We start from the raw sequence: 15380 nt of genomic DNA, 5'->3' as shown, positions 1-15380 counted from the left end.
CCCCCGCACCAGGCATCCTGGGCACGTCCAGGGCTGTCTGGGGTCAAACTGCCCCTCTGCTCTGGGCATCCTGGGCATGACCAGGACCGTCTCTGGTCAGAGCCCCATCCTGGGCATGACTAAGGCTGTTTTGGGTCAGACCCTGCCCAGGTATCCTAGACAAGACCAGGTCAGCCCCCCACCAGGCATCCTGCGCGCAACCAGGGTCATCTTGGGCATCTTTGCCCCGCACTGTGGGCAGAAGAAATGCAAGCGATGGCTTCCCCTGGGCACTCGCCGCTGCCCTATTCCACCTGCTCCGGGGAGCGAACACGCTGGGCCTCTGCGTGCCATGCCAGCTCCCCACTACAGGGGCACGCGGTGCTGCACCGCTCCCAGGCAGGAGGGGCCCACGTGGGTATCAGCCATGGGCCTTCAGGAGGAGGTGGGGAAGCCCCTTGGACCCACAGCCAGCTCTGCCCCTGGGAAGTGGTTGTTGCCCACCCTGGTAGTGTTGCCCAAGCAAGGAGCACAGGATTGGGATCCTCGTGACCTTTCAGGGGCCCTGGATGCTGGCAGACACTCCCGAGCTGGTTAGCACAAGCAGACAAGATTGTGAGCCATTCATTAAGAGGCTTAGGCAAGGGTGAGAACTCCCTTGTTTGTCAAGCGATTGCAGGACAGAGCCACATACTCATTACATTGTCCTGCTGGAGGAGGCTGGCCTCATATCCTGTTTTACAGGTGGGGAAACCGAGGCACGGGGAGGTGAAGGAACTTGCCCGTGCGCACTGAGTCAGTGCTAAAGCCGGAAATAAAATCTTCACCTTATTCATCCATCACCTAAAATCTTTCCTAGTGCCTCACGTAATCAGGGCAGGAGATTGGGATTGAGTCAGAGCCCTGGGTTCAGGTCCTGACTGCTGCAGAGCAGCTGTGACCTGGGGAGGAATGGGGGCGGGAGTCAGTTGATGACTCTACCTCCATTTCCTCATCCATAAAGCAAGGGTGATAGCTGTCCTCATCATCCTCTTCATGTGTAGATAAGCTGGTTTATGAGGGTCTGGGAGAGCCATAGCTTTCCAAGCCTAAAGGGGTTTCAGACTCCTGTCCAAGGTCCTCTCCACTCTAATGTCCACGTCTGCGATGCCCTTTCCTCTGGCCATGCCAATGCAGCCGTGCCCTGCGCACAGCCATCAAAATGCTTCTGCAGAGAGGGTTTTCCTTGTCATCGTCTCCTTTTGCAAGGCACGCCGCCTGCCTCTCCTGCACACTCGGAGCTGCTCATGTTCATTCTCAAGCCCCTTCTTGACACATCCGCGTTCACTCTATCATCTCACTTACCGCAAAGAGACCAGCTCCTTCCTCTAGTCCACCCACATGCCAGCTTGTCAGTCCCTGTTTGAAACGATAACTGGCACTTCCTTCCACAGTGCCCTGAAATCTCGACAAGGCTACCTCCTCATCCACTTTCCCAGCCCCAGTCCTGCTCAAAGACGGCAACAGTGAAGCCAGTGAGTGCCAAGATCTCTCTGCCCGCTGTGCCCACTGATGTCATCTTGCTGCCTCCCAGCCTTCCCCGTCTATCTGAACCCAGCTCTTGAGTTTTGTGCTTTTCTTAGTCCGAGACCCCTCTGAGGTGGGAGTGGGTGTGTACAGCACCGAGCACAGGGGGGTTCTGGGCTGTGCCTGGCACCCTGGGCACTATGTTAAAAGGAAACAACAGTAGTCCATCTTCCTGTATTACTCAGGCCATAGACTTTCTAGTTATCTTTTTTCCAGGCAGGCATCCAATCTTGATTTGAAGATGTCAAGGGATGGAGAATCCATCGCTTCCCTTGGCAGTCTGTTGCAGCAGTTAATCACTATTAATCTGTTATTTCTCATTTGAATTGATCTCTTTGTAGAGCAGTAATTTCTGTTGTTATTTTAATAGGCTGTAATTCAGGGTTGCCAGACATTTCACGCACTTTGCCAGTCCTGAGGGAAGAGCTTGGGAAGAGTCTGGTTTTGGGGAAATCAGGAACACCACTGCACGTGGACAATGAAGAATGGTGCATGTACAATATACGACTACATGTACAGACCGTGAAGGGGTATCTATCACAGTGCACTTGGTCTGCTTTGTCTCCTATGACAACAGGAGGTGAACGAGGGAGGAAATCTATTCTGCATGCACTCTATTGTATATGAAATTAGTCCTGTACTGATTCGTGCTAGTGCCCAATCTGCTAGTTCACTAGACAGAGCCAAGAGAGCCATTCCTGGCACTGAATACTGCATCACTTTGACCAAGTAATGGCACCTTAGTACCTCCACTTCCCTATCTGTCAAATGGGGATAGTCATCCTTGTCCACCCTTTCAAATCATTTAAATCTATGCATGCAAAGTAGCATTGAAGCACCTAGTGTTGTAACTGTTAGCCAAACTCATATTCCAGCTGCAGCATCTGACATCACCTTACAAGCAATGGTTTGCATGCCAGCGCACAGTTCATGGGAATATTTGGCTGTTTCATTAGGGACAATAACTGAGATGACAGAAGATGTGCTTATAAATGAGAACTGAAATACTGGAAGACTTATCCATACCAGAACGTATGATCTTTTAGTGCCCCCAGAGGCTGGACTCACAAAGGCCTAGATCCTCAAACGTATTTGGGGAAGTAAAGCCACAGGATAGCAGCCCCTCAGCCTACATCTCACACCGGAGAAGCACTTGAGGTCTGGGATCAGCTTTGCGCTTGCAGTAATGAGCACCCCTATTTTTGGGCTGCTGCAAACGGAGAAGATACCGGCGCAGCAGGACTGCAGGCACCAGAATGATCTATGCATGCCAGGGTGAGTCAGAGCACTCGGAGGACACCTTCCTGCACTGCCTCGTGCTCTGGTCCCCTCCTGTGTGGGGAACGCAGGACTCGAAAAGCCTGTTTCTTAGTCTGTTATTATCTCCGAATATGTTTCTCTTGGCGGCAGATGGAGCGATTGCTTTTAATATAGGTCCAAGCAGGAAGCTTGTCATTCAGTGCAAGGGTACGGGTGCCATTTCTTATAGCCCAGTCTCCAGATGAAAGGGAGAAATGACAGCTCCAGCAACGCGTCGGCTAGGGGACGCTCAGTGGGGCAGTATTCTCTAAGCCTTTCACGGGAAAAGCCGTGTTTAAGATTGCTCGATCTCTTATCCCTGGCCTGGTGGCATGTTTGGTTGTTCTGTTATGCAGAGACCCAGAAGCATGGGGGCAAGACAGTCTGTTGTGTTACAAATGGTGAGAAATGCTGTATCCTTCTCCCTTCCAGCCCTTTTCAGGACAACAGGAATAAAGCTGGGTGCCAGCCTTGAGCAGGCCTCAGGGAGCAAAGGCATAGAGGTGGACCAGTCTGGGATATTCATGAACCCCCGTGCACTGCCCCTGCAGCCAGATACAGCATGGTCATGAGCTGCAGAAGCCTCCACCATGCCTTTCTGCCAGAGGGAAATTCAAAGCTTTTCCACAGGCTAAAACCATTAAGTGAATTTGTGCAGCAATGGAAACACACCACCGAGTCACTGCAATGTAATTAAAAAAGACTTTTTGGCTCTTTATCCCCCATACAATATAAGCTTTTATTCAAGGGGTTGAATTACTGCATGGTGCATGCCATGCTGTTGTTGCTGTGTTACCAGGACTCTCAGCACGGATCGGTGAAGGCACTGGGAATGCAGCATCATATGTAGCTCCATTAGCCTCAGATGTTGTGGAGCTTTTGTCAGCCAGAAGTTCAGAACAACTCAGCCAACTGGGTGCTGAATGCATTGGGAATAAGGCCCCAACTGTAGGTGCTGAGCATAGGGGGATATGGCACTGGATTACACCTTTTCATTTAATGTTATCCTAAGATCTGAGTCTAAGCATTAAAGATCCCACAGCACCTGGCACCAGGAGGGGGAGGGATAGATCTGGATGTCTCCAACTTAATTCATCTCATCCACACTCCGACTGCTGTTTCATCTGGACTCGCATTGTCCCTAATTTACCACTCTAAACCTGTTGCATGTGACTGCTGCACACTGTTACAGAGTGAACATGCACCTCCCCAGAGGTGGCTGCCTTTTAGTAGTGGGCAAGCATTACCATTTTATCTCCATCCTGGCAAATTCAGACAAAGAGAAGAAAGTGATTTCCTAAAGCCACATGAACAGGTACTTGTGGGTCCACATGGGACGACAGTGAGAGATTGCTGCTTGGAAAGGGGACTATTCACTCCTTGGGAAAGGCTGCCATTTCCCCCTTTTGTCTTCAGCCCAACCTGGGACAAAGTGTCAAAATATTGACTTTGTGGGTAGAATGACAAATTTTGGGGGAAAAAAAAAAAATCAATTGGGAAATGTCTGTGTGAAAAACATCAGTAGTTTGTCACAGTGTTTTGTTGCAACATTTTGCAGTGAAATAGCTCATTAAAAAAATAATCAATGCTTTCCTGTGAAACATTTCCAAGCTTGACTAATCCTTACCCATTTGATCAGATGAGCTCCCACCATGGGAGGTGAGACCACAAGAGAGCTCACCCGTGGCAGAAAGGGATTGGCCAGAAGCAGAAGGAAGCTAGATCCCCTTGGGAGCTCGGTGCTGCTTGGTAGGAGCTCATGACAGCCTTGCTCCCATCCCAGTGCCGGGACTGGAGGAACCAGAGGCAGATGGGGGAACCAGTCTGACGAAGACCGTGTCCCGTAGGACCTGTGCCTGCCCACACCCATGTCAGCTGCAGCTTTATTTAAACATGAGCGAAGCGGGTTGGGATCCAGCCCAGGTTCCTCCCCAAGGTACTGTGCAATTTAATTTCAGACCTATGCTACAGGCTCCAGGCGAGCCCAAGAGCCCTTGCTAAAACCCCACATTAACACTAGCTATAGGTTGCACAGCTTGGTTCCCAGGAATCATTCAGCACCCTAAGCTCCTACAGAGCCGGGACACCTGGGTTCTCTTCCCAGCTCTGCCCTCCACCTGCTAAATCAGTCAAGGTGTTACTTAACTGCAGTATTTGCTCCTCCTAATCCGTGGACCACCACTGCTACCTGTCTTTATGCAGCCTTAGATGCATGCCTCACAACTCTGCCTCATCCCAACCACCTCCACCCATTGCAAAGGCACGTGGTGAAGCTGGCTGAACCATCCCGAAGGGGCTTTAGTGAGCACCTCTCAGACAAAAGGGGCTTCTAATGTGCGCACGGTCCTATGTCCTTGTGTCTCAATCAGAAATGTCAGCCCACCCCAGAACACAACCCCCGGAGAAGTGCCGTCATTGCCTTTCTCAGAGGGGAGGGCCTGATAGCTCTTGATCCTATCAGGCAGCATATTTCTCAGCTGAGCAGCTGGGTGATAAGCCACACCACTTCCTTCCCTCACAGTATCTGTTTGGGGGCTTCATGCAAAGAGAAAGGACTCTGTGCTTGGAGCTGAGCTTGCTGAAAGCAATTCCAGCACAGCCACTCTCCTGCCCATTTAAGAACCCCCCCAAAAAAAGAGAAAAAAAGGTGCAAACAAAACTTTTGTCACCCAAAGCAAAGGGACTCACTTCAGCAAGGCCACAAGTTCCCTGCTCCTGGCTCCAGTCACACCACTCAGGCTCAGGGCCAAGCCACACACCAGGGGAGAATCAACTAATTGCCCACAGCTGGGTCAGCCTTGCAGCTCCAGCACTTGGGGAGCTTTCTTCTGGTTCCAGAAACTATAAATTTCTTCCCTGCTTACTCCTAGTAAAGGTTTGGAGACCCCAGGAGGTTTATGAACCATTAACAGACCATGATGTCCCATAGCCCCACCACACTTGGACCAGCATCAAGGAACTCCATCCACATGAGCAGGCTGCAGCACAGCACCTTTACCTACCACTTTGTGGGCCAGAGCAGCCAGCAGGTGCGTGCCAGAGTAATGAGGCGGTTGCATGACCTCAGGAGGGTCCTGGGATTGGAGGAGGGGGCTGAGCAGCCTCTACTTCAGATCCAAGTCCTCAGGGCTGCATCTGGTAGCTGGGGAGGTGCTACTGGGCTGCTTGGGAGCACCTTGGAGGTTAAGGCAGGAGGCTCTTGGTCCTGGGTATGACCAAAAACTGCACCCTGCTGGGGAAGGATGGCCTGGTGGGACTGCCTGTGGCAGGGCAGTTCCCCAGAAATGCCAGGCCAGTTGCCTCCCCAGTGAAAGGCGGGTAGGGGCGCCTTATAACCCCAGCCCCCACTACCCAGTGGGAAGTAGAGGAGGGAGTGGGGCCAGGCATGTCTAGGGGGTAGCACCTGAGTCCATGGGGTGTAAAACCCTGGAGGGAGTGGGGCCAGGCATGCCTAGGGGGGCAGCACCTGAGTCCATGGGGTGTAAAACCCTGGAGGGAGTGGGGCCAGGCATGCCTAGGGGGGCAGCACCTGAGTCCATGGGGTGTAAAACCCTGGAGGGAGTGGGGCCAGGCATGCCTAGGGGGCAGCACCTGAATCCATGGGGTGTGAGACCCTGAGGCCCCAGCATAGGGGCAGAGTTTTGGCCTCCATGAGGGGTGTTGGATGCAGAGTAGGGTTGCAAGGGGCAACCTGAAGGACTGCACAAAAGATGTATTTTGAGAGAGCCCCGGTGAGGGTAGCAAATTGGAGGAGAGTTAGGGACCAAAGCCAGAGCTGAGCCTTAGTGAGAGGGTACGCAGTGCACAACTGAGGATACCTGGGCAGGCAGAGCCAAAGGCCAAGGACAGCCTGTAAGGGGCTGGGGAAGTCATAGTGGGTAGTTTGGTGCACGGTGGTGGTGAGCTCCAAGCAGGGAGTGAGAGTCCCAGGTGAGACCCTGGAGCACGGGTCACGGTGAGGCACTGTGCCCTATGGAGGCATAGGACATGGTAAGGGAAGGTCGGAGCCATATGTAAACCCCTTGGCACCGGGGCATTAAAGGGGCAGCCTCCTGCGTATTGTATCGGGTTGATCCCAACAAGTCGTGGTAGGAAAGACGGGCAGACTGCCTCAGACAGAGGGGTGGCTGGTATGGTGACTGGCCACGAGTTGGCTCCTGTTGTCACACAGACTCTTGAACCTATGCAGAAATCCAGTTGCAGAGCTGACTAGACCCTTGGTCTACATTTGCACTGGGACCCTAGAGGCCAGCTCTTCAGAAATGTAGGCATCTCAAGGGCCACAAAGGTGCCTGAGGGTGGAGTTTCAAAGGCACCTCTGTGGTTTAGGCTCCCCTCTACCATGGAACTCATGTGGTTTAGGTACATATCTTTGTAGACTTCTGAGAATCCCACAATCTCCTTCTTTCTGCCTATGAAGGCGCTTAACTACCTTTAAACCACTGGCCAAACACCCTCATTCTGCATCCAACTTAGTCAAGATGAGCCTCTGTGTCCACACACACAGCGCCACTGACTTGATGGGACTCTACAGACACCTGCTGAGCAATTTTTTAGGATTGGGGTATTCAAGGCAAATAGCTATAGCCTGTTCCCAACCCCAAGGCCATCTCCTATTCACTTTTTCAAGAAGGGTTAAAAGACCAGGCCAGTCCCAAGGTGGAAGGCACAATTCACAGCTGTGTTTCTGTATTTCTCCAGGTTTGAGGGGAACCCCACTAATCCCTTAATTCTGAACACTAATTCTTGGCAGGAAAGTTTTCCAGTAAATGGAAAATATAATCATTGCAATAAAGCCATTGATTTAAAATATCCTGGAAGTGGCTTTAGAAGAGAGCTCTTTTATCTAGAAGAAAGAGGCAGAAGATGATCTAATGGCTAGAGCCTGAAGCTTGACAAATTTGGACTATATATAAGGCACATTAATGTTTAACAGGGAAAATAATTAGCATTAGAAGGATTCATCTAGGACTGTGATGGATTCTCTGTTGCTTGATTCCTTTTAGTCAAGCCTGGAAATCTTTTTTATAAGAGATGCTCTACCTCAACCAGATGTTATGAGCTAGCTGCAGAATCACTGGGTGCAGCTCCATGCCCTGTGTTATGCAGAGAGTAGGACTAGTAGTTGATCACAATGGTTGTTTCTGTCCTTAACAGCTATGAAACTATGAGAAGTTTGTGAAAAATAAAAAGTTTTTTATTAGGAAGGAAACACTGTTTGTGACAAACGTAGAAAAAAAAATGTGAACAGCTCCCGCTACAAGCCAGTTGCCAGCCCTACTGATTCAAACCTGCACAATAAAGCAAACATTCAGGCCTTCTCCTGCCAAAAGATATATGCCGTACAAAGCTATCATGTACTCAGTAAAGTTTATTTTCCAATCTTGGCTTTGCAGCATTCACGATACATCTGTAATATAAGCCTTAGCAAGAAAAGAGCACATTCACAAAATAGTCCATGTCACATCTGAAATACAAAAAGTTGAAATCTTTATAAAACATTCAGACACAGGATTGAGAGATGGATATAATCTTTTATTCTTCTTTTTTTTTTTTACCTTTCTATTTATTCCAGAAAAACTTCCCGTTTAAAAAAAAAAAATCATTGGTTCTTTCGGAATAAATCTTTAAAATCATTTCTTTTAAAATGCATCTTCTGTTTGTACAATAATAGTTATAATATATTATTTGTATTTGCAAATGAATCACACTGGAGAACATTCACAGTATGGGTAACCCAGCAGCCTGCATATATTTTTTTCCCACTCCAGGAGTAACAAGATGCTGAGGATGAAGGCGGCGGCAAAGAACCCAGAAAGTGGGTTTCTTAACATTTGTGCCTGTTAATACAGGACGTTGCGAGCGGGGAACTCTGCAGGGCAATCACGATGCATTCAGTACAGGACTCTAGAGTACAGAAACGGAACAGAGATACGACACAGCTGGAGCAGGACTTGTCAGACAAAGGTCCCTGGCCTTCAGCTCGCAAGAGCTTGTCTGTTTTGACCCCAAGTCTCAGAAAGAGCGGACTGCACTTACCGAATCCACTGGGCCTCGTTTGGCTCTGACTTGCACCAGTGTAAATCCAGGCTTTAGCAGAGCGAGTGATTTTAGCAAAGTCAGATTTACAATGATGACACTGAGCTTATTCTGGCCACCCTGTGCTAATGCAGGGCTGGACGAGACGGCTTGAATACGGCTGGGGTCGGCACAGGTCCCTGGGGGTTAAGAGACCTGCTTCAAAGCCTGGTGAGCTCAGGGGAAAGGCTTCCCAGAGTCTCCGGTGCGCACCACACCAGGCCCTATGTACTTGGTCTCACGTCCGTGAGAGAAGCCACCAGGAGTAGGTTGGCTTCGCTGCCAGGAATTATCCGGCCGTATTGGTTTCGATGTGGGTCCTTGATTGTTGGGACAACACCTGCGGGTAAAGCTGGCTCTACCGCGGAGGGCTGCAGGTTCAGGCATCAAGGGAAGGGCAAAGCTGTCCTATTTGGGCAGATATTTGGCTGGGGTGATATGACCCCGGCACCCGTTCCTGCAGGGGTCGGACTTGATGATCTGTTTAGGTCCCTTCTGACCCTAAGCACTATGATTTGCCTTTCATCACCCTGACTTACGACCCACGGAGCAAGAGCAGGCTCCAGCCAAGGGGTCTGGTTTCATGTCCACACACAGGGATTTGTACAGCTGCGGAGGTGATAGTATACCTCGTCCTGTAGGGATAGGCCGTTTCCACCTCTCGGTTACCTTCTTGCTTCTCTGCTTTTACCCTGAGCCTTAAATGACCCCCTGCTCCTGTTCTAACCCGATCTCCATCGCGAGTGGACAAAAATCATGAGAAAAACGTGCAGTTTGGAAAACTAGGAATTTGCTGTGACTGGTTTACTACCTTGAGCCCCAACAGGGAGCAAGTAAGTCTGTAAAACCTGACATGCTGTAGCTGTGCTGTTTAAAATCTCGATCTAGATCTGGAGGTGTGTCAGGCCAAAACAGGTCCGTTTATGCGGGGTGTGAAAGGCAATGACTAAGTCTATAACGTTTTATTGTTGCCCTGTAACCTAGACATTAATATTGACTTTACAGCTATCCACTTCCCTGGCAAGTGACTATCAGCTCATGTGACAGGTGAAAGCAGACTCTTAAAGCAGTTCCACCAACGTGTCTCTCTTGACCACGCCTGATCACAAATGACAATTTCTGGGAAAAAAGGCAACTTGTCCCCCCAACAGCTCTCCTGGAAATTCTTATTTTGAAAAAATGTCAACTGCTTGATTAGTTGTCCAACAAGCAAATCATTTCTAACACCATCCAACAGTTTCAGACAGTTCATAGGAAGTTAAAGCATTTTCAGCCCACTTGGCTTTTCCCCATTTACTCCATGCACAAGCTTCACCGGGAAGCATCAAAGCCATCAGGTCTGCTCTCTGTTTAGAGTCCATTTCAGCTCCTGGTGCTCAGTGCTGCTGCCTTTAGGGATGTTTAACCTCACCGATTCAAGTTTATTGAGTCAGAAAATGTCTTATGACGTTTATTGTTTGGTTATGCAGGAGGGGTGGAAACCTCTTTAAGGTCCTGGTTTTACCTACTGGCAGTAAAGGAGGGGAAGGGGAGGAGTGACAGTCCCACAGGGACTAGGTTTACATGCTAAGAACCTTCCTAAGCCACTTCTGGATTGACTTTAGACTAGGACAGAATAAAACAGAAACAGTCATGGTCACAAAACCCTCTCGTGCTCTCGTGTGCTGCATGCCCAATACTGAAATTAGTAATTTTACTGCTGTCAGTGGAGCTGCTTCTGATCTATACCTTGCTAAGAGAGAAGAGCAGCAACCTGGCTTGATCTATTCCCACCGTGGAGCTGGAAGTCCCAAGACCCAGAGTCACTAATCTAGTGAATCACAGACTTGAACTGGGCCAGGCACTGGCACAACCAGGTTACAGGACCAAGCTGCCTCTCACTGCAGCAGACAAGGGGTGGTACAAAGCTTCCTGGCAAAACCTCTTATCTTAGTTCTTAAATATAGGGATTGCAACCTGTGTTTGAAAGCAGAGAGTGGCTCCCTGTAAGTGTCACGCTTGGAAAATGACAGTGAACCAAAGGTTCAGCCTTGGAAATATGAATGCAGCGCTCACAGGAACTGAACTGGGTTCGGCTGCCAGAGGAGACAGATCCTCAGCTGGGGCCAACTGATGCAGGGGCCAGATTGGCCCCTCACTGTGCCCATTTGGGCACCTGAGCATGTAAGCATGTACATACATAACTGGATTTGCAAGGCAGGGGCTAAACTCCACTGACTTCCACTGCAAGTTGGACGACTGATTTGCTTAGGAGTGTTTGCAAATGCCACTAAGTGCTCCTCTGCCTGCACAGACTCTTTAAACATCTCTGCAAATCTCACTGCAGCTCCAGGAACTTCAGGGAGGCCCTGACGAGCTGCGTGGCTGAGGATCTTGCCTAATGGCTCCACTTACAGCCCAGAAGCAGCTGGAAAGGCTTTTACAGGCAGCGTGTGTGCAGGGACCTCGGGATCGTGCAAACAGGACTCAGCCAGCCAAGCCCTGCAAATGAACAAGCACCAGGGGCTTATAAATCAAGCCCTGCTCAGGGGCGTGCTAAATATTTACACTGGCTATTGCTGTACTGAACAGGGACAAAATACCCACCGCACTGCCCGGGAACAAAAGGGGTTATCTTAAGCTCACCCTGATACCCATGTACCAAGCTAATAAATAACAGCGTTCTGACACCGAGGTCTCCTTCAGGAAGGGTCTGCAGGGTACAGAGAAGAATAAACAGCGTGCAGGTTACAGGACTAAGGAGAATATTTTTCCTTTACCAAATGACCTTGAAGAAAGCAGTGCTGCTGGGCCTCGTCTTTAACCTTTTGTCCCAATCTGCAGCCACATGATGCCTGCCTTCCAGGCAGTGATCTCACCTCCCTTTGCTCCTGCTGCACTGGTATTTTCAATGCTGGGCCTCTTTTTTGAGTGGGGAGTGAAGGCTGCACCAAAAGATGCCTATATGTGTTGCAGGCAGGGGGATCCGATTTTCAGAGGCAGCAACTGGAGGTGACGGGACCTGTTGGTGATCAGAAACCAGAGTGCCAAGTGCTGGCGTGGGGAACATGCACCACGCTGGCTTTGTCTGTGTGCATGAGTGGTGGTGCGGTCGAGCTCCAGGGCACACAGAGGAGACGGGGTCTCTCTGCATTGCTGCCAGCTCCGCTGACAAAGCACGGCAGCATTGCAGCAGCTCTGACTCAGAGGTGGCCACAAAAGACTCTGCATTATGCCGCAGCTGGATGGGCCCCACAGCATGGAGCTGAGAAAGGGAGGAAGGCACAGGCCTGAACACGGACACGGTGTATTGGGGGAGAGACGAGATGAACCTCTGGAATTGGCCATTTGTGAGCGCTCTACGGGCCAGGGATGGGGCCTCACAAGGAACATCGTCCCCAGCTGCTGAAGGACCTTGCTCGGTCACTGCAAAGTGGGTAGGAAGATTGGCTTCTTCCTCTCTGCCCCTCAGCCCAGGCTAGGTACTCAGCACATGCCCAGCCTGGAGCACATAAAGAGTCACCCTGCTGATGGTTTGCCTCCCTGGCATTCGGGGTGGACTCCAATACCTTGCTGAATGGGGCCTCCGTGAAACATTTCATCTATGGGCTGAACAGCCAACTGAGTCACTGCCCTGTGACCATCCGTGGGAATTGCCACCCCTGTATAAATCCTTGTTCTCCCCAGGGAACTTCTGTGCCAAAAATCATTGGCAAAGGCTTGCTCAGACTGGCTAGGTCTTATAGCAAACACTTTTTTAAACCTCTATCTCATGTGCTTCCTTGAGAGCCCTGGTGCAGCTGGAGCAGAGTCTGTGAAGCTGAGCAGACGGATGCACTTTATACAGGTATGAGCAAGGGCTAAACATGTCACGTGTGTGCTGCACACATGCCCTGCAGACAGGGTTAGGCATGCCTTTCCCTAAAGAATGAAAGAGAAAAGCACATTACTTGGCCCAGGTGTACGGAGAAAGAAACTAGGCAAACCTCAAGTAATGCAGAAGTATGGATGCTTATCCAGGATGAGCCCAACTGAAATCCAAGCTGCTGTGGCCTATGTAGGACCTAGCGCTTCCCATCTGACCTGAGCTGGAACGCCGGACTCTAACCATCTCAAGTACCGGGGAAGTTCAGGTACCAGCCCATCTCCACCTCATCTTCATGCTTTGCATTTTCTGAGGGCCATGGAGCATTATGTCTCCCGGTAAGACAGCTAAAGATCATCAGCCCCATGTGACAGATGGGGAAACTGAGGCACAGAGAGGTGACATCACCTGCCCAAGGCTAGCAGCATGTGAGGGGAGCCGTTTGGATAGGAATGGAGGATTTCCTGCCTGCCAGTCCCACAATCAGGTGACCAACCCGTGATTTTCGTTAGTGCCAGCTGGGCAGGGGGAGCACGGAGCACAGAAAGGAAGAGGCAGAGAGGGGAGGAACAGTCTATTAAAAATGGAAACTTCTTTCAACTTTTTCAACCAAAATGGTTTCCGGTTTGGTTTGAGCTGTTTGGGCAGGATATGATTTTATCTGAGCAGATGTGGCATAAATGGAGAACATGCACGCGTAACGTTTCTAATCCAGCCACGCACATAGGTACATGCTCAGATTTAGGTAAGTGCTTCAATCCCACTGACATCAGCACGTGCGTAGAAACTGTGGGCAGTGCAAGCTGGCAACGAGCCGACAGCGATCAAGCACAGAGTGAAAGGTGAGTGCAGCGCACTTGGGAACGCTCCCTGCATAACAGGGATGTCACCTTTCAGTCCGTTTCTATGCTGCAGCTTCACAGTGGTAGGACTAGCCTCCTCCTCCACCTGTCACCCGGATGAGAACGCACAGCACGCCTGCACTGGGAGGCACACTTACTCCGGCTTTTTCACACTTTGCAATAAACTCAAAGATGGCCTTGAGTGGCTGGAGAGTTCACAGCAGCTCTCAAGCCACTTGTGGAGACCATGCCCGTATCTCCAAAGGTGGATTAGGAGCATGGTAGGCTCTGAGCGTGAGACACGAGTGATTTTGCTTGTTTTGGAGAGGGCTGGAGCAGCCGGATGAACGTCCTGGGAAATGCTGTGTTGCTTTTGCATGGAGCTGATGCCCATCTGTGTGCCCCGATTCTCAGTCCTACTACATCATTGCACTAGGGAAGTCTGTACATAGCAGCCAGCTGTCAGAGATTAAAAAATACAGTGTGGGCAGGGAAGAAGGTTGCTGGGAAAAGTGATAGGATCAGAGGAATCCAGCTAATTGGCATGTTCCCGTAACTCCCTCCATCCTCCTGGCCCTCAGGGCAGCTGTTCAGACAAGCCTTGTGACAGCGCTTGGGCTCCAATGTGGAAGTAGGGAAGAGGGATCCCCTGTTCAGGCACCTGTGGGGGAGGCTAAGGGAGAGCTCCCCCATGTCAAACGACTCTGTCCTACTATGTGTGCACTGCCAGAAAGCCCTGCATGGGGCTCATCGTGAGATACCCCCCGGCTGGAAACTTTACACCCGTCCTTCACCAGTCTGTCAGCCCAGGTCCAACTTCACCAGCGATGGGAGCAGGAGGATGCCTGATGCAGGCACACCATGTGTTTGCAGGTACATCTGCCGCTCCCTGATCGCTCCATGCCACCATCCTGCCAGCTGTCGGAGACCCTGTCTCCCGCCTGCAGAGCCTCCATGCGTGCCTGCTTACCAACCTCACGGCAGCCAACAGCACGCCAGCAGGTGCACATGGGGGGAGCATGGGGCTATGCCCAGGGCAGCCAGTCACTCAGTAAAGCACCTTACCCTGGTACGGCATGCGGGGCCCCAGCTGTGGTGGCACCATGTGAAAAGCGAGGGGGAGAGGAGCAGGCGCTGCAGCTCCTTTGACAAGAGACTGGTGGTAGCAGTGGGATTGTGAGGCCAGCTGGAGGGCAGCCTGCGGCAGAAGAGTGCCCTCCAGTCTCTTCCTGCTAGATTCAAACGCTCTGCGGATGAGTCTGGTGGCAGCATGTAGTCCTCTCCTTCCTCGGTGCTTTGATCTCCATGGTGATGAAGGGAAGGAGACGGGTTTAAAATATACTCTGCCTCCTGTTCTTCCCTCGACCTGGGAGAGACAGAGAGAGAGAGACAGGTCAGAAAGGCTAGAACCCAAGTGCTTTAGGCTCATCAGCCCACCCTACCACAGCAAGGGGAGGCATCTCCCTCTAGGGGCCATTTCAGGTGCAGAGACCTATGAATCCACTGCAGCTCCAGCTCCCGACGGCCTGCGAGCCCTCCACCCCTGCATGCTTGAGAGTGGCATCACTCAATGAGCAGCTTCCCTGCCTCATTCCTGGGTGCCCTGCATGAGAGGTGAGAGCAGCCAGGGCTGTGCCTCTTGGCAGTGCCCTCAGGAGTCCTGGGACAGCAGCACAGATGTGCCCAGAGTCTCTGGAGGCACAAGGGGAGGGAGTCACTTGCTGCAGAAGTCACAGAGTGGGTCCATGACAGGGCTGGGAAGCAATCTCATG

The 15380-nt window shown here is 51.0% G+C and overlaps 1 protein-coding gene across 3 annotated transcripts in view; it reads right to left on the bottom strand.

Annotated features, from left to right (window-relative positions):
• Positions 1-8197: 8197 nt before the first annotated feature.
• CDK18 (cyclin dependent kinase 18) overlaps positions 8198-15380 on the bottom strand; it is a 50663-nt gene continuing 43480 nt past the window's right edge. For all 3 annotated transcript variants that reach the window (XM_006259890.4, XM_019477269.2, XM_019477268.2), the window contains exon 16: positions 8198-14974. In XM_006259890.4, the coding sequence (XP_006259952.2) occupies positions 14940-14974 (35 nt within the window). In that variant the 3' untranslated portion in view covers positions 8198-14939. The remainder of the gene's footprint in view (positions 14975-15380) is intronic.

The sequence above is a fragment of the Alligator mississippiensis genome, chromosome 14, assembly GCF_030867095.1.
Source record: "Alligator mississippiensis isolate rAllMis1 chromosome 14, rAllMis1, whole genome shotgun sequence".
Lineage (NCBI taxonomy): Eukaryota > Metazoa > Chordata > Crocodylia > Alligatoridae > Alligator > Alligator mississippiensis.
The sequence above is the reverse complement of the archived record's forward strand: the minus strand, read 5'-3'. Positions and strand labels throughout refer to the sequence as shown.